Source organism: Corylus avellana, chromosome 2, assembly GCF_965113065.1.
Source record: "Corylus avellana chromosome 2, dhCorAvel1.hap1.2, whole genome shotgun sequence".
Classification (NCBI taxonomy): domain Eukaryota; kingdom Viridiplantae; phylum Streptophyta; class Magnoliopsida; order Fagales; family Betulaceae; genus Corylus; species Corylus avellana.
The window spans coordinates 9,536,368-9,559,434 of record NC_142491.1 but is presented as its reverse complement, the minus strand read 5'-3'; the positions used below and the strand labels follow the sequence as shown (position 1 = coordinate 9,559,434).

The window sequence follows — 23,067 nt, the reverse complement described above, 5'->3', positions numbered from 1 at the left end:
GTTTTATGTCGGTGTTTGGAATGTCATATTTTTGTTTAGTGTACGTTTTTATGTTGGCTAGCTGTCAGATGTTGCCATCTTCAGTGTAGGCAAATCGTACACCATCATGGAATATCTTGGATTATTCCATCCATTGTCAATCGTCGTAATAAAATAAACATGATATCGATCTGTTCATTTTTTATAAAGTTACAACTTACAATTGTTTATTTTCCAATAAACTCAGTGAGAGACTGATTTTTCTTTTTAAAGGGTTGAAAACATAGTAATTATGATTTGGGCAATTTATTCAAAATAATTGGTCTACATTAATTGTGACAATATGTAAGAGAGAAGGAAAAACAAATTGTATAAGTTTATTAAGTTATAAGGGGGTACGAACTAGTCTTATTAGTTTTGCACGAGTGGTTCCACTACTCCCAATAACTTAGTTTAAATTAGTCGAACCACTCTTATTAGTAGTATTTGGGCACTCTAAAAACCAAATAGTAGTTTACAGTAATTGGACTATTCTAAATAAAAAATAAAATACTAATTCAACGACATTTTATCTGTTGGATTCTTTGTGTCAAATATTAAGGAAAGACATAAAGTGAAAAGGTTCATATTTTCCAAAATTCAAAGTCAACCATTTAAAAAGATCATGATCTAATTAACCAAATTATTTTCCAAATTAATGCATCGAATAGTTTATCAAAAATGATTGTGAATATTGCTTAAGACTGAATTCTTGACAAGTAATAGCAAATATCCTACTTGTAAATCTACTTCAGTCGATTATATATCCATTCAGTCTGATCCAATAAATGCGTGGCTAATTAAAGGCGCATGTTGGCATAAGAAGAGAAAAAGGGGGAGGGAGATTCCATCTAGTGACCTCGCTTTGTGAAGTGTCGTCTCCAAGTGATAGTAATGGTGGAATTTTCCAACAATTAATTAATCTTAAATAAGCGTTTAACACCATGTATTTATTGGTGTTTTACTAACAAACACAAACACACCAAAAAAAAAAAAAACCCTCAATTTTTCCTTTAAGAAAGGTCAACAGAAGTCTTTCTCTAAAACCAATATATAATATGTATACAAAGTCTTCATCAAGTGTACGTTGAGTTGGAATCTTCCACTTCCTAGAAAAGTCTACGGTTACATGTCCGAAAAATAAATCTAGACAAGAATGTTGAGCGGATTACATCGAGGAAAAGTTTACAATGAAGCAAACCAAAAAAGATAATTGGGACAGAAGCAAAAGCAATTGTAACTTTTGGAACCATTGCCATTTTTCTTTGACAGACCAAAAAGCAGGTTGCACCGAAGGCTACAACCATGCTTACTACAGAGATGAAGAGCGTGGTTAGTCCAAACACCAACCTTTTAGGTACGTAATGAATGGAGGAAATCCTTTTCTGTGTAGCGACATGTGAGAATTGACAAAAAAATTAATACTGAACTTGAAGAGGATATCAATGCCATTGCATCTGATATGAAGAATACTACAAACCAATCATGTTTCAAAAAAAATAGTTGTTCCCTTTTCTTGATCATTGCCACCTGGTACATATAATAGTGTATAGAAATTTATGTATTGAAGCACACATATACTCTCGGCTCATAATAAGAAAAAGGAAAACAACTGGTAAAACCTCTGAAGATAGTGATCAGAGGATATCACAACTCACAAGCCAAACAGGACGACTAGAAAGTTTAGATGCAATAATCCATTGCAGACGCTAATTAACCACATATGGATGCTTCATTTCTTAAAGACAAATGGCCGAAGGAAACTCCAGAATTGGTAAAGCAAGACAACCAAGGCAACTGTTGTCGCAGTGCCTCTCCAAAAATCACGGAAAAACTCGCTTTTCATGGTTGCCATGATGCGGTTCAAATGGTTATCACTGTACTCATTAATCTGTTTACCCAAATCGGAGTAACATGAGTTGTCTTCCACAATCTGAAGGCAAAGTCCGTTGATCAGAGCCGCCACCGCAGCATTGCTACCAATATTGTTAACAATGACATTTTTCTCAACAAGCAACTCCACATCTTTTTCATTGTCGATTAGATAGTCCAATAGCACAGCATAATTGCAGATGTAAGTTTCAGATGGATAATGACATTGCTCCAAAGCAATCAGGTTTCGGAAAACAGCTTCAGTACTGTCGTCAATCACAACGATTGGGACTTCCAAGATACTTTGCATACGCTCCAAGCACTTAACCCCTTTCAAGCATGGTAAGCAAGCCAAGAGCCATGACATATTACAGCACGGAAAGTGTCCCAAGCACTTGTTCCCAGCAAATGTTATGTCAAGTAAGCGTTTGTTAACTGCTTTGAACTTCAAACCTGCATCGTCAAGCTTTGTGGCGCAATATCGAGTATGAAAATGTTCTTTAGGGTGAAGGTTTGGTACTGAACATAACAAAAATCTTACCAAATCTGTGAAATGTTTTATTTCCTTGCCGATGATGGAGTCTGGCTGATGATCATAGTCTTTAAAGTAATTGCGACAAAGCTTGACAAAAAGAGGATCCTTTTTGTGTTCCTCAATTTGCTTGTCTTCTTCATGATGGTTGAAACTGGAAGAGTCATTTAAATCGAAGGCGAGCATATATAATTTCTCAAGAATAAAAAAAGGAAGTTGATTCTCAAGTAACATCAAGTCATGAGTTATACCAAGTCTTAGCCATGGTTTACTCAATATGTAATCACTTCCATCATTCCTATCATTCCTCGAGAAGAGCTCAATTATAAAGATGGCATCCAATAGAATCATTTTCACAAAATCATTACTGTTGTGCTCAATGGTCTCCGAATAGCAATGACGGATTTTTACTTCGTTGTCTTTAATGATCTTTAGAAAACCCTCTTGGCTCCTCTCGGTCTGATCAAAGAAATCCTTCAAATATCGCATTTTGTGCATTTCCATGTCTGTCGATCCATTTATGTGGTGATGAAATGGACCTATTGAAACTAGCTTAGGAGTATAAGCTTCTTCATTTACCATGCGTAGTTTCTTGGGAACTCTGTAGATACAACATTCCGGCCACTCCGCAGGGGGCAGGTGGGGGGGAATGTCAATGAAATAGTCCTTGCATTCAGCTTCTTTTCCAGTGGAAGCACTAGCCATCTTTTCCTAATAACAAGTAAGAAAAAGTTAGTGGCAATATAATAGAAATCAAAATTGACAATAGAGCATTTTTGCAATGCAATTGGAGATGTTGAAATTCAACCCAAATAGATTAATATTATCACAATATATGCATGTAACTTCGGATATATTTCATTTCTAGGTAGGGTAGCTAACAAAATTACAAGTCAGTTCCATTCATAGTCTTGAAATTAATGAATAAATCAATATTAAGAAAAAAGAAAAAAGTGTACGTTCTTGCAATAATTTTGAGTTCTGAGAAAAAAAAAAAAATGTATGCATGTATGAATATATTCACACTCATTTTACTCCATCATCAATAAATAGTAAAGTGACAACATTTATTTCTTTAATTTCCTCTAAATTTAATTACATTACAAAATAAGAACTTATTTGCCTATTGTATTACACACACAAAATAAATGAATAAATAAATCCCTATTAATTGTAACACCCAATAAGATAATTATAAGGTTTATTGTAAGAAAAATAACATCAAACAACAATTGGAATCAATAACATAGAAGTTTTGCTTGAAAAGTTTGCAGAAAGATCCATTTTTCAGTGTTTCATTCAAACTGTGACGATTCTCATTCGAAAGGGACTCTAAATGAGCACAAAAATGTGTTTCAAAGAGTACTCTCCTCCCATTTCCGTCCAAACAGGCATCATAAAGAATGTCTCATCCTATTCTCGTCTGAACATGAGAGAGACACATGTCTCATTTTCAAATTGTTTTGAGGCTGTTTGAACGGGAAATTACTCCGTCTGAACGATGAGTGCCAAAGCACTATAAAATTTTTAGCCATTTTCTCCCCAAGTCTAACACCAGAAATGCAATCCTCGGTGCTAGGGCATCGTTTTGACCCGATTGATTTGAGGTAAATCTATAAATCCTAGTTTTTGCTTGAAGTTGAGTTGATTTTGGGAGTTTTGGCTTATTCCTCAAGTTTCTTTAGAGATTTTGTATTTAGAGGAGTACTAAACCACATTATTCAAGCCTCGAGTTGAGGTTCCTTGACGTGAAACTTCAGATTTTGCCAAGAATCAAGGTGAGGTTAAACTAGGTTTTTCTATAAATCTTATAAATCGTGGTTTTGGTGCCTAACCCTAGGATTTTTCCTATGGATTAGTGTTATTAGTCAACGGAATGTCTAATGGAACCCTAGATTTCTATGGGTTGCAATTTAGTGATGGATACTTGTGATGTTCAAGTATCTTTGAAGTGTTTAGAATTAGTAAAGTTAACAGTCGAATCTAACCATGTAATTGCAATGTGAAATGCAGAGGTGCATTGCAACGCTTGAGTTGAAAATCCTACTCAATTGCATTCAAGTGGATCATCTAATTATTTTACTTACTAAGAAAAAAATAGTTTTCAAAACTTTTTCAAAAGCATGATATGGATATTTGACTTTGAGCGATGTTATGTTAATATATACATGATTTTTGATACTTTGATGATTTGAAAAATGTTTATGAAGTACATTTTGATGAATGTTTATGACTGTTTTCAGTGAGATATACTAAATTTGAGATATATTATGATGTTATAAGTTGAATACGAATACTTTGATGGTTTGCATGAATTTATTCCATGTTTACATGGATTTATGATATGTACTACAAATGGTATAGCATAAGCATAAGCATGATATAAACAATGAAATAAAATGAAATGAAAACTTATGATGTCATAGCACGATTGGCAGTTCCCCAATAGTGGAGGTGTGTAGTGTCTCACTACTGCAAAACAGGTCCCTCATGAAAATGCAAAACGTAAACGATATGATGGCGTATAACAATGATGATAATGATGTATAATATATGAAGATGTTGTAACAAAAGCATGCATGGTATTGAGTTTTATGATTATTTATGACATGATTTGTGTGGGATTTCATGCTAAATGTATGTGACTGAGTGAAACAGAACATACATATATCATTACAGCTAGATTGCACATGATGACTTGCAGAACATGTTTTACTGCTTTCTTTTTTGGTAAGTTGTGTTTTACTACTTAGATATGCCTGTAAGCTAGTTTCACCCAAAATAGTGAATGCATGCCTGATGCCTATAAGTATAACTAAGTTCTATAATATATACAATACGTATGACTTAGATGGGTTTGTATGTGTATGATTCCGAGTGGGAGATCAGAGCATACATCTACATTCACAACTAATCAATATGTTTCCAAAGAATTTTCACAACTAGGGTGTGTACTACATCAGCTACGAATTAAATGTTATAAAAGAAATGAAATCCTAAGTTAAGGTAGTTGTTACTGTAAACTTACATAGGAGTGAGAAGTTGGCTTATTGCAAAAAGTCAATAATTTCTATATATAGTGAAACCATAAACTCATTAATCCACTATGTTGTGCGACTGTGGTTAACTCTACGATCGCATAAATATTGGTATTGTTGATGAAGATACAAAGGAGTGCTATGAGGATCTGGTAGCTCTATACATAAATGCAATATGTATGGACCAACTAAATCGTTCAAATTAAAAGTGTAGAACTAAATTGACATCTACATCCAAATCTAAAGGTAATATTTGTATTTTTCCCTAAAAATAATTCATCAAACCTTATGATCAACAACAAAATAAAGTGAAACGGTGGAGGAAAGAACCTGCAAATTTTGCTTTAAAGAATGCTTTATAGGCTTGGAGCACCTCTTAAATGCCACGCTGATAGCAAATCTCCTCTCTTCTTGCACACCTACTTATACAGTTATACTATTTGCTCTCTCTCTCTCAAAAATAACAAGTACAAAACACGTTATGCTTTCAATATCGTCATTCTCACAAAATCAAAAACATTTCCAAGCAAGAAATTAATATTCCTTTCTTTTGCGTAGAAGCTACAATTGATTTGCAACAGCAAAAATCTGAGTTTATGAAAGATTTATAAAAACTACGTGTATATATATTAAATAAGCAAATAATCTTATGCTTCTCACTCTTTATCGCTTTCTGTTTCTTAGGGGAGAAAAAACATACAAAAAAAATGTATGAAATTTTAGGCTAAAATGTATGAAAACCACTCCAATTGTTTCAATTGTTGATAAATGTGATTTGATTCCTCTATCGAGGATGCATGACTTCGTTTGGAGGTAATACGAAGTACACATCGCATCGTGCTTTTGCGAAAAAAAAAAAAAAAAAGCAAATATGCTTTGTTTTGCTTTGATAACGCTATTCTTTAATTACCAAATAGGAGCAGAATAATCTTTGCTTGGGGAACACAGACTATTATAATTATAATCTTCGCAGCAGCTTGTTGGTTCAAAAAGCAACCACCAACATCTCATATATATATATATATATATATATATATATATATATATAAACCATCGATGATTATGGTGAAAATGCAGGTAGATAATAACCGCTCACATCCGTTATCCGCACGTATTCGCTATCCACATGTACGTATGGGGATGAGGCTAGCAAAAACTGTTATTCATACTTGCAAATGCGGATATCGATTTTAAAATATGCAGATGTGATTAATAACCCCTTTGCTGCCTTCACCCTAGTCTCAATCAAGCAAACTAAGCAAACTTCCTTATTTTTTATCATGCTTTTCACCTCGCTTTGTTTAGAGCTATAGGGGTTATTTAAACCCTCTCACATTGAATATGAGAGGTTGATATGTTGATATATATATATATATATATATATATATATATATATATATGTGTGTGTATAGTTGGTGAGAAACCTGTCATCAACACCTCCTCTTCCTCACCCATTTTACTGATCTATCCTTCTAACCTGACCCTCTTCAAAATCATTCCCATCAGCCATTCAGCCATCAGCCCTAGTGCAAGGAACGCTAGAGGGCGTGTTACTCTACAAACGTTCCTACTTTTTAGTGGGGTTGTTCGCAAAGTAAAACGTCTCCATATGAAAACGTTTTATTAAAAGGCTCTATTTCAAGCGTTACTAAACTTGGTTTTTTTTTAGTAGTGAGCCAACAACTAAAAAGAGTTGGAGCAGTTTTTGTTGAGTGAGTTTTCTTTGAAGATCTGACTTCAGTCTACTGCCTCTGCACTTCACCACTATTATCTTTTGCTTCATTCATCCCACCTAGCGTCTTCAATGTTATAGGTTCCTTCTTGTAAAGCTCCTTCTGAACTTGTTAATTTTTCAACTCTGGTACGTACGTGCATAAGATGCATGACCAAACCACTTACATTCCTTACATTTTATAAGCTGCCAAGGGTACTCAATCCTTACTTACTTTTACTGGTTCACCATAAACCCCAATGATTTCAACCTCTTTGTGAAAATCTGATTCAATGCAACCTTAACAAGGACTCAAGTAGTAATGGTTGAGACCATCACTTTTTCGGGACTTCAAAATTACTTTTTTCGGATGGCAAAAGGGTAATATAAAAGAGTAAATGTTAAATGCAAAATTACCTTTTAGCCATTCCACCTCACTTTTTCCAAATGAATTCTAGAAAAAGTGATAGTCTCAAGCATTACTCATCGAGCAACTCCTGATCGAAGTTGTTCTTCAGTTATAGTATCAGCACAAAAAAGTTTGTCAACTGGGGTGTACAAATGTGGTAGTTATTAACTACTAATTGCATAACCACCGATAATCATAATTAACCACATAACCGCCTAGAATTGTCGTGGTTAACCTCTCTAGCTTCTTCCCGGATATCACCCAAAGATCTTCTTGATTCGTTGATAAGCCTCGATTTCATCCCCACATCCTCAACCTAAACATCATTGACAGGGCAGAACTAGCATTTGGAGTTTAGGAGAAAAAACTAAAAAAAATAAAAAATAAAAATTGGGGGTTAAAATTCTAATTTTAAAAAAATTATAAGGACATTTTTAAAAAGATTTGGAGAAAACATAGTAGCAGCCATGGTTCCGCCCCTGACCATCGGCAACCATTGATTTATGGAGAGTTCTCCTCAATGAAAACATCACAACTGTTCATTTTTTTCTACTTCAATTCTCCGAACAATGATCAAATGGTGACCATGAACAACGAGCTTCTCAAAATGGGAAGTGCGAGCAACTGTAACGATCACCGTTGCAATTGCATTAGAGCATCTCCAGCAAAAGTTCACAAAATAATTGTTGAAAAAGTATAAAATTTTAGTTTAGCTACTCATTTTTTCATAATACACAATCCACCAAGATTCTCTATTTTACTTTTTATTTTCTTTAAATATCATTTTTTTTGTGGGAGAGAGTGTAAAAGAAAGAGGAGGAGAGAGAGATTAAAAAAAAAAAAAAAAAGAGTACAAATAATAAACAAAGTTTATAGTGTGAATAGCGAATAGACTAATCAACCTATTTATTGTTCACATTAGAGGAAAAAAAGTTAAGTTGCTTATTCTACTGGAGGATAAAAAGTACCCATAATAATCAAATTTGACTATTATTGAAAATTTGATTATTCTTTTGAAAATGCTTTTACAATTGGGCTTATAGATACCCTTTTTTTTTTTAATCAAATGCGGGAAAAGACTACAAGGAAGGATCATTCCCACTCTTTACCTGAATGGAAGAAAGAATGGGAGATCCTTGGCTTATAAATACCTTAAAAGTTAAAACGCATCCGTATTGGATCGTTTCACTAAACTGGGCCTAGGCTGGCTTTAGTGGCCTTTTCTTTTTCCTTTTTTTTTTTTTTTTTTCTAGGCAAATTAGGAGAAAGAACACAATCTGTATAAATGAAAGTTGAACAGGATAGAAAGAAATAAATTTAAAATATTTTAAACCCAAAACCCAATAAAAAGTTTTATTATGAATTAGAGTAGGAAATTTGAATTTAGCGTGGTGTAAACTTCTGGTGCATGCGTTTCCTCTTTGGGCATTAGTCCAACAAAAATCATAAATGGCCTAGTATTCCATTTTACTACCATTTGTTTAATTCAAATCTTGCTAGATTATGTATTACCAACAAAGGAGAAAACTATTATGTTTTCACCAAGAATATAACAATGAGAATTTCTGACGAGATAAACAGTTGCTAAATAATATCTATAATAAATAGAAATATCTTTTATCTTTATGGATGAGTTTCCTATTGGCTATATCCATAAAATTGCAACTAGGAATTAGGGATTGAGATCCCCTCATATTTTTAAAAATTTGAGATTCTCATATTCTAATATTTGAGTCATCCATTTTATCTCACAGTCTAAATAAATGCAAAAGTTTGTATTTCACCGAGATAATTAATTTTATTTTTTAATATGTAAAATCCACTTGTCTTAGTAACACAAACTTCTACATTAATTTAAACCGTTAGATGAAATGAATGGCTAAGATTTTAGAATATGAGAATCTCATATTTTAAAAAATATGAGAGGATCCAAATCCCGAGAGTATAGGTACCAAACATATCTAACCAAGTGCAATAAAAAAAAAAAAAAAAGGCACATTTTAGTAATTACCTTCACTTTTAAGTTTCTTGTCAACCCTTATGTCAAGCAGCAATTCATTATTAGTAGAGTAAGAAATGCTACACCTCTATTCTAGTGGGTTAGTGTGACGATGCTCAGCAGTCTTTGGATCAATTATTATTAAACAAATATTAATATTATTTAGTAAATTGTTATACGACTATCGTTCAATTGGAATGACGTGTGTATATATATAAAATAGCTAATTAGCACTGCCACGTCATCCAAGTAAAATAATGGTGGGATAAAAGTAGTTTTTAGCGTTACTCTATTTTTGCCATTCACTTCTACTTCTGATTTCCAGAATGCAGCCAGTGGAGAGAGAAGTACCATTTTGCACCAGCTCTCAACTGTCTTATAAGTTGAAAATGTCCAACATTTCATATTAACTAGCATCACCACTCAACACCATTTGAGCTGAGAATAGCTCCACTCGTGTGGCAGCTGCTCCTCTGCTTTTCTGTATAGTGAATCAAGAATCAAGTTCAGATTTTCCTCTAGTAAAAGCTGCATTTCAACCTATGCAGTGTAAATTGAATATTAAACACATGATAATTATTTGCCTCAAACATCCGGAAAATTAATCTTGATCATTGTGTCAAATTGCTTCCTCATAGCTAGGTACGTAGATTCCAGCTGAAACTTCAATTGTAAATAAAATTGTCAAATATTTAATTGAAATTGGATATATACTATCGAATTAGGGTTCAAAATCAGGATTTTTAACTCTAATACCAAGTTAAATTATCACTTATCCCAAAAACTTAAGCTAATAAAAAAGAATAAACTTAATCATTTAATCAATACTATAACACAAATCTCAAATCTTGAAATCTTGTTGTAGCAAAAGCAGATAATCAAGAATAATATGAGAACCCAAATTCTAATCTAAAGCTAAAACAATATGTATGCATTATAAAAGAGCAAAGTACTATCCTTTTTCAAAGAAATTTCACTAGATTTCAGACAACTCTTTTTGCAAAAAGATTCACCAACAACAAAGAAAATAAAGCAAGAACAAAGGAATAGAAAAAACAACCAGCTATAAACAAGCTTGAAGCTTATGCTACAACAACTGCATCCACTGAGGTCGACACCAAGAACAGATTCATTCAGAGCCCAACGGGCTCAGTCATGAGTAGCGTTGTTAGACGTTATAGGCGAGAAGTTCACCTTGAAAATATTAGTCAATCTGAAAATGTTTACTGTTTACCAAAAAATATAACCTTCACGAGACAAAAAAGATTTTCACTTCTCATCTACGTAAATCATTTTCCGCCACTCTCCCACACGTCTATTATAACGACAAACCAAAACAGTTCTCCAATACCCAGCCTTATCAACTCCCTTATTTAAAAATATGAAGACAACCAATTGAAACTGCCCCTCTACAATAATTTAATTCTATCTCTCTCCTAACAACAACTTGTTTCGGGTCAACTTTGGATGTCTCTCTCCAATCTAATTCGTCCATAAATTCTTATAAAAGGAAAGAAAAGCACAACAAAACTGCCTAATTCATTGAACTTAATTCATGAAAGCATGAAAATTCCATCAAATTGATTAATAGCCACCAAACAAATCTGCCCTGCTCAAATAAATGCAAATACAAAAAGAAAAGAAAAGAAAAAATAAATAAAGAAATAAAAAGGTTAAACAAGAAGCTCTTGTAAACTATTATTTAAAGAAGCACTATAAAATCATCCTCATTCCAAGCAATAGACAATATAAACATTAAATTTATTCAAAGCTAGATCATTTTAACCCATATGTACATCTGTGGCTACTCTTTCCAACACTTGAGCTCCTTGCAAGAGACTTAAAACAAGACACAATCTCATCCATTCATCTTCAAAGTTTTACGGTTTGTGGGTGTGTATGGTTTGTTATACCTTCCATTGATGTCAAAAGGGGTCCTCAGTCGCAGTCACAAAGCTTTCAACGTTCCAACAAACAGTCAAAGAACCATAAATTAGCACCAGTCTTATTTAACCCTGCAAACACCAAAAACAAAACAAATAGAATTAAGAAACACGCGGTCGGTTTGGCTTCTAAGACGAAGAAATTCACTCATAAAATCTAACAAAATTCCTTCTTTTTTCGTAAGATGTACTTTCAAGTGCCTACTTTCTACATGTGGCAGCGAAAATCACCGTTGCTGTTTTTAATACCTATGGTAATTTTCACTAGCATTACTCTTTTTTCTATTCTATTGCTTTCAACACTTTTATCAAACATTAAACTAATTCATGTCACAAACAAACAGAATCCAAAAGCACGCAGTTTTGTCACTTAGAGAAAGGAAAAAAAAAAAAAAATCAGTAATAAAATTTAAGAAATTCCCATTTTTCTATTCCATTGCTTGTAACCAAAGAAATATAATTTGACCGTTTTACATTAAACTAATTCACATTTTGTTTCAATGAGAAAACGAATAGAAAAGGTCAAAACAGAAAGAAAGAGGGAGTCAACGGTTTAAACCTGCCGAGGAGCATCAGTGACCTTGTATGTCTCCACCGTAATAGAACCCAACCACAATCCCGGAAAAACATTCTGCAAAACCAAACCAAAAAAAAAAAAATCAATTATTAGAATTACAAAATAATTATGAATAGAAAAAACAAAAAATATTAATTATAAAAAAATAAAAACCAAAATCTTGGGCTTGTAAATTTATTACATCGAGCTGGTTCTGAACGTTCCTAGCTCGCTTCTTGGGCCTTCTGGTGGGCTTGGAGCCCGTGAGCACGAAGATATCCTCTTCGATCTCTTCCTTCGAAAGCGAAATCGAAAGTTTCGGTCTCTTCTCCGAAACTTTCGCGTCCGTTCCGTTTCGGGCCCGAGACGATTCGGCGTGACACAGAGGCTGGGTTTTGGTATCCTGCGCCGGCGCTCCAGCAGCTTCCGGTGCTCCTCCGTCTGCGTTGGGACGCTTCGGCGCCGGTTTTCTTGGCCGGAGATTCCACTTCTTTGGCGCCGGTTCATCGGATTCCGGCACGGCCGCAGCTGAGGTTTGATCCGGTGCTTCTGCGGCTCCATCGTCGCCAGCATCAGCTTCGGACTTGCTTTTGGTTCGGATACGAATGAATATCTTCGATTTCACATCCGATGCCGTCGATTTCTCGATCTCACGGCCAGGGTTCGTTGACTTCTTCTCCGAGTTTTCCTTCGGAGGCTCAGGAAAACCCGGTTTCTTAAAACCGTCACACAAAGGATCATTCCGATTCTCCGACCCAAAATCCTTCCGAGTCGAACCGCCGAGCTTACCGACCTGGTGGTAATCGTTCTTCAGCGGAGAACCGAGCCGAGGCTCATAGTCAGCAGACCGAGCCGACTTGGCGAGTTTCCGGCCCACCCGGCGATGATGACGATCATCTTCATTGACCACGGGAGAACAATTCGGTCGGGGCTCCGAGTGGGCGAGCCTGTTTCGGAACCGGTGGTGGTGTTGCTTGGTGGTAGAGTGGTTGACTGGCCACTTGAAGTCGGAGAAAGCAAAGCCATGGAGATTCTGGGGCTTCGGAGCGAAGGCGGAGGAGGCCATGGCCGGCGGTTGCGCCGGCGCCGGTGGCGTCTCGGTTGTTTCGGATACTGCGTGAAACACCATGTTTCGGTTTCCGTCTGCGTAAGCACAATGAGAGACTATTGAAAACCAAGAAAAGCTCAAGGAATCATCAACCAAAGAAAAGTTTTGATTATGGAATGAATTTAGAGAAACAGTGGATTGTTCTTCTTTTCTCTTTTTACCTATAATGCCCTTTTCAGCTTTTCTATTTGTCATATATCTCTTTCTTTTTCTAAAATTACTAAGTTTACAAATAAATTTTACAAAAAAAATTTTATAAAGTGACGTATACCAACGTGATTAGATTTTTTAAAATTTGAACTTATCTTATATCAAATTTTGTTTTCCCATATCTGTTTGTAAAAATTTTTCTGTAAAATTTATTTATAAGTCTAACATTTCTCTTCTTTTTCAAAAAAATTTTTATAAACTGATGTGCAACAACGTGATTAGGTTTTTCAAAATTTAAACTTATTTTATATCAAATCATGTTATATCATATTTATTTGTAAAAGTTTTTCTGTAAAATTTGTTTGCAAGCATAGCATTTCTCTCTTTTTCAACCCAAAAAAGTAAGAAGCAATTAAAAAAAATATCCATTAATATATATTTGTTTTTTTTAAAAAAAAAAATCATATAAATTGATTTGTGAGTCCACGTAGGCTCGTGGCACTTACCACACCACCAACAAAAGAAAAATAATAAAAAAATATAATATCTCCATCATTATCTATGAAAAATTAGTCTCGTGTGGTTGTTTTTAAATTCTCGCTCATAATTGTTTGTTCATTGAGATATTCTACCCTTACAAGTATTTTTATTTTTTTCATCAAGAAATAGGGTTTGATTTGAATAGTAACACTATTAAGACTCCTTTTGGCATTTCTATGTTTTGGGGATAAATGAAAATTTGATATTTGTAATTGGCTTAAATTTTAAATTGATCTATGTCGTATCAAAATGAATTTAAAAGTCTTCAAGATATATCTAAAAAATAAGTTAATCCCTAGAGTAAATTATGTTAAAACGTTTGACTAATTCCGTTAAGACTTAGGTGCCACATAAGTGTCAATAAAATGACAAGTGTCACTATTGATAGAAAAAATATATATAAATAATATAGAGAACTAAAACTATTTTCTTATAAAAAAAAAAAAAAGGCCGCCACCCCCCACCCCCCAAAAAAAAAAGGATATTGCAAAAAATAGAGACATTTTGAGAATTTTAACGAGATTTAATGAAAAATCCTAACAAATAGATGACATTGCAAAAAAATTTAAAGTTCGATACCCTCAATTAAAAGTTTTTAAAATTCTGAAAGTAATTTCAAAACACGTGAAAGTGCAAGAGGCTTTCGTGAATTTTTCGTGTCATATTAGTTGCATGATAAGGATTTGTTAAGGCAAACACATTTTCATCACCTCACCACTTTCCCCAAAACCATTAATATTTCCTTGATGTTGGTTACCATGATCATTACCAATAACCCTACCCATAAGGATTACATACCCACCATTGCTTCAATTTCCATTGAATTAAGCTGACTCCATGCTCATAAGGTTGTGTAAAACAAAATTTTGCTGAAAGAAATTGTGGGTATTTCCCAGCTGTAACTGATGGAGATCAATCTTGTTCTGGCTTGCACCAAAACCATTTGCCCTTATGAACTTGTTGAAATGCAAGAGTAGGCCACCCATGGTACCCATAGATGTCTATGAACTCCTCTTGGATGCTCCCAAATTTATGATTTAGAAATATATAAAAGAATGAATGGAAGTTATCTTTTAAAGAAGAAATTGTGTCTATTCTACATGGCACGTCTACATATGTAAAAAGCATGTCCGAATGTATTTGGAAACATGTGATCTCCAGTATAGCTCATGTTCGGACTTCTCCAACCATGTCCCTCCAACCATGTCTGGACATTGTTCTTCATAAACTAGCCCATGCCTGGATATCAAAGGGAACATATACTCCTTGTAACACTTCCCTAATATGTTCTTCATAAACTAGCCCAAGGAGCCAAATGGGGGTAGCCGAAACCACCCCCTTCGGCCACCCCCATTAAGGGTGGCAAAGGGTTTGGGGGTGGTTTCGACCACCCCCATTTGAGCCCTAGGAGGTGGCCGAACCACCCCATGGACCGTGGGGTTGGCTCGCAACCCTCAATTCAGCCATTTATGGGTGGCTTAGCCACCTCCTTTGGCTATTTGAAGGTGGCGGTGGTGGTGGCCATTTGGGAGTAGCCAAACCACCCTTAATGGGCTTGGGGGTGGTTTGGGCCACCCCAAATGGCCAATATGTATATATATAGGTGTATTTTTGAAATTCCGTCCAAAAATATGGGGCAATTTTAGAAAGTATAGACAAAAAAATGAACGTGCAAAATTTTCAGTCAAATTAAACAGAATGGGTAAGTATAGGTTACATTGCAAATTTTTTATACTTTGTTATTAGGGGTGTTCGCGAGCAAACTTGTTATTAGCTCATATAAGTTCGACTCGCACGTGCTTGACTCGATTATTAAATGAAGCAAGTTCAGCTCGACTCGGTTAGGCTTGTGAGCGCGCTTGTATAGGGCTCGACTCGCTTATTAGGCTCGACTTGTATATTTTTTTATTAAGTAACTAGCAATATATAGTTAATATTACTCAATAATAACAAATATACTATATAACTTATTTTAATTAATATATATAACAAATGTATATAAATTTTTTTAACATTATTTTCTCTCTCCCTGTCTTTCTATCTCTGATTCTTTGTTGCTCGTCTTCTTCACCCAAACAAAAACAAGCTTTCTCCACTTAGTCGTGATCACACAGAGAGAGCAATAATTAAAAAGACCCAGATTCAATTAGAGCAGACTCAAACAAAAAGAATAATAATCAAACAGAAACTATTGAAGAATCAAACAAATCCAAATACTTTGGATCACTACCTGTCTGGTGAGCGAGAGTGAGAGTGGGAAATGAGAGTTGGGGTGGAAGATGGGCAGTGACAGGTGAGGGAGATTGAGAGAGAGACGTTGAAAAAAAAAATTTGTAGGGGGCGTTGTCCTACTACAGTCTGAATACAATATGTTAACTTGTCACACATTACTAAGAAAACACCAATCCCTAAGTTTGCTTATCTATAAAATGATGCGTATCCTCTCTTTTCGAAACCAAGTGTCTTGCTATATTGACTCAAACTCCATACAGGCTAAACAAATGTCCATATGCAAATTGGCTTCTTGGGCCGTTTAAGAATACTTGAAGTTTAAATTTATATATAAAATAAATAAATAAATATAAGAGCCAGCTTGCGAGTTGGCTTGGCTTATTATGAGCTCGATTTTTTGGCTCGTCCTTGAGCTCGAGCACGAGTAAAATTTAAACAGGTCAAGCCCGAACAAGAGAAGTTCGTTCAGGCTCGGCTCGTTTACACCAATAATTGTAATAATACATTGCTAATTTTTAAACATTTGAGTCAAAATTGCAAATAAGATGAAACTTTTGAGGGCTAAAGTGCATTTTCCCCATATATATGTGTGTGTGTGCACGCGCGCAGAGAGTGAGAGAGTCTTCTCAAAATTGAAGTGGCTTTTAAAATTAGCATTGGATCAAAAATTTAATGGTAATTTATAACAAATTTAATGATAATTTTAAAAGTCACATCAATTTTGTGAGGACACAATGAGAACATCGGAATGTCATTTAGCATCTCATATTCATAAATGAATAGTACAATGATTGAATTCAATATTTTAAAATGCATATTTATTATGTTTTTCAAGTCAATTTCTTTTAACCTTTTGTCTGGGTGCTTAATGTAATATATCATGAGGTGATCTTCACTTGTCCATTTGAAAGTAACTACGTTCTTACCAATTAGAAAAAATAAAAAAATAAAAAAAAAACTATGTTCTTACTTGCACACAAGTTTTGCCAAAAACCATAGGTTAACTTAAAAATTATTTCAAAACCTTTCAATCCTAGCACAAAGCTATTACTTAACCCAAAAAGTCACTTAACTTAAAAAAAATTTTAAAATTTTTTTTTTAAAAAAAAAAAACTAACCATAATTCCAAAAGTCGCAACTACTAATCAATATTATTTCAATCAAATTACTTTAATAATAAATAAATTCCATAGAGTATATAAGGGTTAAGCCTTAATGACCGTTTTAGTTGTATATAAAAATAAAAAAGTTTATAAAGCAGAAAAAAATTTATGGCTTGCAAATATATTAGAAAGCTTATGGTAATGATAATGGAGTTGCTTATCCTCATTCTCCTAAAAGCGCAAGCTAACAACCATGCTCATATGTCTTTCACTCCCTCTTCATCTCCCATCCAGCTTCCTCATTTCTCAGAACTTAATAAAGTTCAAACAAATAATCTTGCTCCTCCCTCTATTTCTCTGTCTCAACTACGCATCATGTATCCTCACTCCTTTGAACTTGATAAATTTCAAAGAACAATACATACATGCTTTGCAAAAGAAATTAGATATTGTGCAAAAAAATATCCAAAATTAGAACAAAGATCTTCATTTAAATTTTGTCTTGATTTAGGTTTTGAGAGATGTCAGTATCAACATGTCACAATACCTGCTCGTACTGAACTAAGTTTCAACATGCTTATGGAATGTCGTCGATGCTATGTACATTGCAGTCCGTCTGAAACGAGCAAATTTATATCCTGCTACTTAGAATGCATTAAAAATCCACCCAAGAAGCACTGAGATGTCGTCTATACAAAGAATCCCTTGTATAAGATCTGGTAAGATTTATCAACTATTCTCTCTCTCTATTTGTTGGTCATCAAATTAATTTGCCTAGATGCAAAGAAGGAAACCATGTTATAACTTGTTTCTTAAAATGCTTATCGATCTTATTTTATACCGGCAGAGAAGACTCTAATGTTTTATATATTTTAGAACGTCAAAAGAATGTTTATTATGGATTATTTATTTTCATTCACTGCAAAATTTTGAACATCGTTCTTTCTTCTTCATAAATCTTAACGCAGATGTAGATAAAGCTATCAATAAACAAGCATTTATCAATAACTTTTAAGTTATTCTTATGAAGAAAAACTTGGTTTTTGCCACCCCTGTTGTGTGGTCAGAAATCGGGACTCTTGGTACAAGGGAATGGAGAAACATGAACTTTGTGGCTAATATTTGCAAATTATGTTGTTGCAGTTTATCATTCATGGTGGCAGAGGAATGTTATAAGACATGGTAAAAGTCCTAGAGCAGCTGATAAAATGCTGTAAGATGTGGTTTGGGGTTGTTTGATAGGTTTTGATTCTATTGTTGTTGATTGGTTGTATTGTTGTTTTGCTGGTGATCTAGCTTAAATGCTACAGTGTTGTAATCTTTTTCATCCAAAAATAAATAAATGCTACTTTAATTACTTGGCCTACACTTCACCTACTAATATGGGAGAAGATTTTACAACTAGCTTGAAGATGATCCACTCTCAAGACTTGCTATTTAGTATTCTCTCATTCTCTCTTTTTGAAAATCGGCCGTTGGATCTATAGAGTTGGATGTGAACCCAACGTATCCAATGACTGATTTTCAAAAAGGAAGGAGGAGGGAATACAAAATTGTATTTATCTTCACAAAATGTGAGCCATGATAATCGTATATACAAAATTTAAGCAGAATTTTTTTTCCTGATCGGATAATATTATTACATGATTCAAAATGAGAAGTTTTTTTTTCTTTCTTTCCATAATGATGTAAAACGAGTTTTTTCTCATCTCATATAGACGGTTTGCAGTTTTAATTCAGATATGCAGATCAAATTGCCACTGAAGAGACAAATGGACATAAATCTTCACCCACTTGATCAGCAAAAGTAAAAATACTCAAGATAATAATAGTGTAATACTAAAATGACAACTTAAACTAGTTCATCTTTCCGTGATGGCACTATATCTCTTTCCAATTTTCTCACGATAAACATACAGAGATGCAAAGCATACAAAAAAAAATTTACAAATATGAGATATTTGGCCTATTCAGGGGCTGCTCTTATGGCAATCATTAAGATGACACTAATAATCAATACCAGCAAATTAGTTGAGCACTGCAACCAAAGAAAATTAGTAATGTTTGTTACCTGGGGATTAGATATTAATTTACAAATCCTTCCTCATGGATCAATCCAAGAATGTTTACTTTGTCACAAGACTCCACTAATTTTCTAAAATCTTGTTCAAAATTCCTAGACCATAGGAGAAGAAGGAAGCCTGCTAAGATGCAGTATAAACTCAATTATGACCCCAATGGTTTTTTGGGTGAGAAATGCTCAGACCACTTTTTTGGAGCGTCTGGGTGAATTCCAGAGAGGCGAGCTACATATTGCTTTTCACTGGTTGCTATAATGCTTGCAATGGAGTAGCTTCTTGTGCACAAACCCTTTTCTGCAAGCCATACGTGGAATCTGTACCTAGGTTTGATCCGGTTCTCTAAGTCAAAACACAAAAATGCAGGAAAAACATCTAGATACTGTAGAGAGATTCCCATTTCCTGGCAGAGAAAATTCACTTTCTGCTCAATAGTTTCAGGTTTTTGGTTTATGACCTTTGGTGTTACCCTAATCATCATACAGAGGTTCGAGAACTCAATCCCTAGATGGAGGAGGCAATCAAATCGCTCCTGCAACTTAATACTAGTGCCATGCAAGTGATCAAGGACCTTTATGGTCAAGGCATTTTCCCCATACCCAATTCCATGCAAGAAATCCAACTTTTTCATGGTATGAACAGGGCATCTTGAAGATTGGATCTTCTCCAAGCCATCTCTAAATTCTGTATCCAAGTCTTCATCAGGATCACTTAGTACATAATTAGCTAACAATTGATGATTTCCACTCTTCATCTTATGGAAGAACCATTCATGTAGATTCAAAGCCTTCATCACATGAGGCAAATTAGCCATTTTATTTCTTCCCAACACATGAGGATACTTTTGTCTAATGGACATTAGCTCTTCTGTGCTCAATCCAAAATGTTTCAAGAATCCCATAACTGAAATCACTGGTGTTTCAATATCAAGATTCAAAATTTCAGGGTTCCGTAGAAGCAACAGACCAATATCCTCATTCCTTGCACCAAATCTACAAAAGTATTCCACTTTTTGGACCAAAACCTCTTCTGGGTATTCAAGGAAAACATATTTGCTCCTACCCATCAGACCCCCTGCCGTACCCTTCTCACAACCCAAATCGTAAAAGAATCGAATTTTCCTACAAACCTCGTACCAAGCATCCACATTTCCCTCAACACAACTTGCCAAATCAAAATCTACAAAAACCCTTTTCAAATCATCAAACAAGGCGTCAATTTCACCACCCAATTCACCATCCCCACTCAACACATGCGGAAAAGCTAGACAAATGCCGATCACTGAAACATTATTCAAACCATATTCCTTAAACCTGCAAAGCCTAGCCGTCAACTCCCCAGAACTCTTACTAAATATCGAAACTTCCTCCTTATACAACTTCCCCAACCTATTCCACGGAAACCCAAATTCCGAAAGCGCACAAGCCGCGCTCAAAACAGTCCCGTCTTCCGAGAAAAAGAACTTGTTCGCAGGCAAAAGCCCATTAACCTCACTATAACTAATGCCAATGCTTTCAAAGAAAAACTTAAATTCATTGATGGGATGGTACCTGAGGAGCCTGCTGAAGCTCTTTGAGAAATCTGAGGGCGAGAAATCGAGTTTGGCAATGAGGTTGGAGACGGAGAAGAGGGAGTTCCCGGCAATGTGCTCGGCGTAGGCGAATGGAAAGGACCTGGTGGTGTGGAGGTACTCTGTGAGGGCCTTCTGGGCTTGTTGGATGGCTTGGGGCCTGTACTTGGAGGGGATTTTGGAGAGGCTTGGGAGCTTTGGGAGATTTGTGGTGGTAGAGAAGTGGTGGGAGAAGATGGTGAAGAGGGATTTGGGGACTGGCATGCTCGATGGTCTTGGGAGGGTTTAGTTGTCAGAGTTCCAGGCAGAGAGTGCGTGAGATTGATTTGGTGAATTGCGAACGTGCCCTATCACCCAAAAATAAATAAAAAAAAATAAATAAAATATTATTTTTAAAACCCCGAAGTACAGTGCGTTTTAAGAACGCTTCTCCAAAATTTAAAAATTCTCAATTTATATCTCTGAACTTTCAATTTCAATCAATTTATTCCTCCGTTAGTTTTTGCCGTTAACTTCTAACGAAAATGCCTAAAAATATCAAATTACCCTTTAGGGGTATAAACGTCATTTTATCACTTTTGACATTTAAAATCTGACGGAGGGGTAAATTGATTGAAATTGAAAGTTCAAGTGTGTAAATTGAGAGTTTTTGAATTTTTTTGGATATTTTCAAAACACGAGATAATTCAGGGGTATACAGTGAAGTTACAAAAAAAAAAAAAAAAACTATCTTTTTGTTTTTGAGATTTTTTTTTTTAAAAAAATGAATAGAGCGAATTTTATAAATTGCTAAACAACGTTAAGTACAACGCTCTACACAGATAATATCTGAAATACAATGGAGATTTTCTCAATAAAACTTTGCTCTATAATGAGAGAAAGCGCTTCTTTCGCAAAGTGATGTACTATTTTATTGAGATAGCGTCTAACATGATTAATCTATCTTGTCGAGGAAGAAGTGGTGAAATAAATATCATAAGGATTAAAATTTATACATATAAGTCCATATTTAATTATGTTTTGGGTTAATTACACTTCGTCGTCTAAACCACCACCCTATTTTCCCTTATACTCTTAAAATTATGATTTACTATAACTCGCTTATCGGAACTACCACTTTGCTACGAGTAGGTTCCAAATCAAATTTGTGCGATGAAAAATATGTCACTTGTGTTGTGTGGTTTCCTTTTTTAAAAAAAAAAGCTCCAATTTTGGTTGTGTCAAAAGACAAAATTACCCATGCATATTGATTTGATGTAAAATAATGTTGGTTCTCCAAAATCCCCCATTTTAGAGATAGTAAATTACAAAAATGCCCATATGTAATTGAAAATAATTTATTAATCAATTCAATTGAAATTACAATATTACTGATATGAACTACACTGTTTTAAGGAACCCTCTACACCATAGAGGGTGGTTGTATGGCCATCCTACCTAAGCGAGTTGTGGAGTAAGAAATTTAGTTCAGAAGAGTTAAGATTTTTTTAAATTGTATTTTTTAAAAATTATGATTAACTGGATGACAGTCATTTTTATACATATACTCTCTGAATTTGGCCTTTATTATTAAAATGATAATCATCATTTTTTTTTTTAAGCAAGGATCTACTCGTCGATTTGATAAATTTATCTGGACACAAGCTTATTTAGAATTTGATTGGAACTCAATCGAATCATTATTGTTCTTCATATTCTCAATTAACTATAATTATATGTCTCATACAATTAAAATATGTAACAAAAAGGGTCTATATTCATAAACAATTAATTTAAAAAAGCAATCTAAACATAAAAAGCTTACGTATATATTTTTATCATTTAAAAATAAATCATTGTAAAAATTGGATTACGACCTTTTCAAGAAAATAAATAGTCAAAAAAATGTTTGACTTTTTGTCTGTTACTGTCCTTTTACTGCGCACCTCAAAACAAAAAATTCCTAGTACTTGATTTTATTTATTGAAAGGTGGTAGGATTTGTAGGACTACTACTGTTGAGAAGAATTTCATAATTTCAAACTTTTGATCGTGATTCACTGATTTGGTCGTATGTGTAAACTTTCTTACATTAAACGTAGTGTTTGTGAGTTTGGACATTTGGTCATTAGTTTATTAGAAAAAAAAAAAAAAAAAAAAAAAAAAAAAAAAACATATGTGAATGGTGATTTGTTTCAACTTTCGAGACATAAAACAGTGTTGCCTGACT

General features: G+C 34.4%; 3 protein-coding genes across 4 annotated transcripts; all 3 read right to left on the bottom strand.

Annotated features, from left to right (window-relative positions):
• Window positions 1-1,750: 1,750 nt before the first annotated feature.
• Window positions 1,751-3,127, bottom strand: LOC132172425 (UPF0481 protein At3g47200-like). The gene has a single exon (XM_059583926.2). The coding sequence runs from the start codon at window positions 3,125-3,127 to the stop codon at window positions 1,751-1,753; it is 1,377 nt and encodes a 458-aa protein (XP_059439909.2).
• An 8,125-nt stretch (window positions 3,128-11,252) lies between these two features.
• Window positions 11,253-13,343, bottom strand: LOC132189676 (uncharacterized). Of its 2 annotated transcripts, XM_059604442.2 has the most exons (3): window positions 12,281-13,342; window positions 12,082-12,153; window positions 11,253-11,594 (listed from the first exon to the last, which is right to left on the bottom strand). In XM_059604442.2, exons 1-3 carry the CDS (start codon window positions 13,205-13,207, stop codon window positions 11,589-11,591), a joined length of 1,005 nt encoding a protein of 334 aa, XP_059460425.2. In that variant the 5' UTR covers window positions 13,208-13,342; the 3' UTR covers window positions 11,253-11,588. The 2 variants fall into 2 exon arrangements, with proteins under 2 accessions (XP_059460425.2, XP_088369705.1); XM_088513579.1 differs by lacking the exon at window positions 11,253-11,594 and having other exon boundaries at window positions 12,076-12,153; window positions 12,281-13,343.
• A 5,881-nt stretch (window positions 13,344-19,224) lies between these two features.
• On the bottom strand, window positions 19,225-21,171 carry SHOT1 (Mitochondrial transcription termination factor family protein). Its single transcript, XM_059605831.2, has one exon. It carries the CDS (start codon window positions 21,121-21,123, stop codon window positions 19,438-19,440), a length of 1,686 nt encoding a protein of 561 aa, XP_059461814.2. The 5' UTR covers window positions 21,124-21,171; the 3' UTR covers window positions 19,225-19,437.
• Window positions 21,172-23,067: the final 1,896 nt, after the last annotated feature.

Coding starts and splice junctions, on each gene's coding strand:
- LOC132189676 (XM_088513579.1), bottom strand. CDS start 13,207: ATGGTGTTTCACGCAGTATCCGAAACAACCGAGACGCCACCGGCGCCG. Junction 12,154..12,280: donor ACGTTCAGAACCAGCTCGAT/GTAATAAATTTA, acceptor TTGGTTTTGCAG/AATGTTTTTCCGGGATTGTG.
- LOC132172425 (XM_059583926.2), bottom strand. CDS start 3,127: ATGGCTAGTGCTTCCACTGGAAAAGAAGCTGAATGCAAGGACTATTTC.
- SHOT1 (XM_059605831.2), bottom strand. CDS start 21,123: ATGCCAGTCCCCAAATCCCTCTTCACCATCTTCTCCCACCACTTCTCT.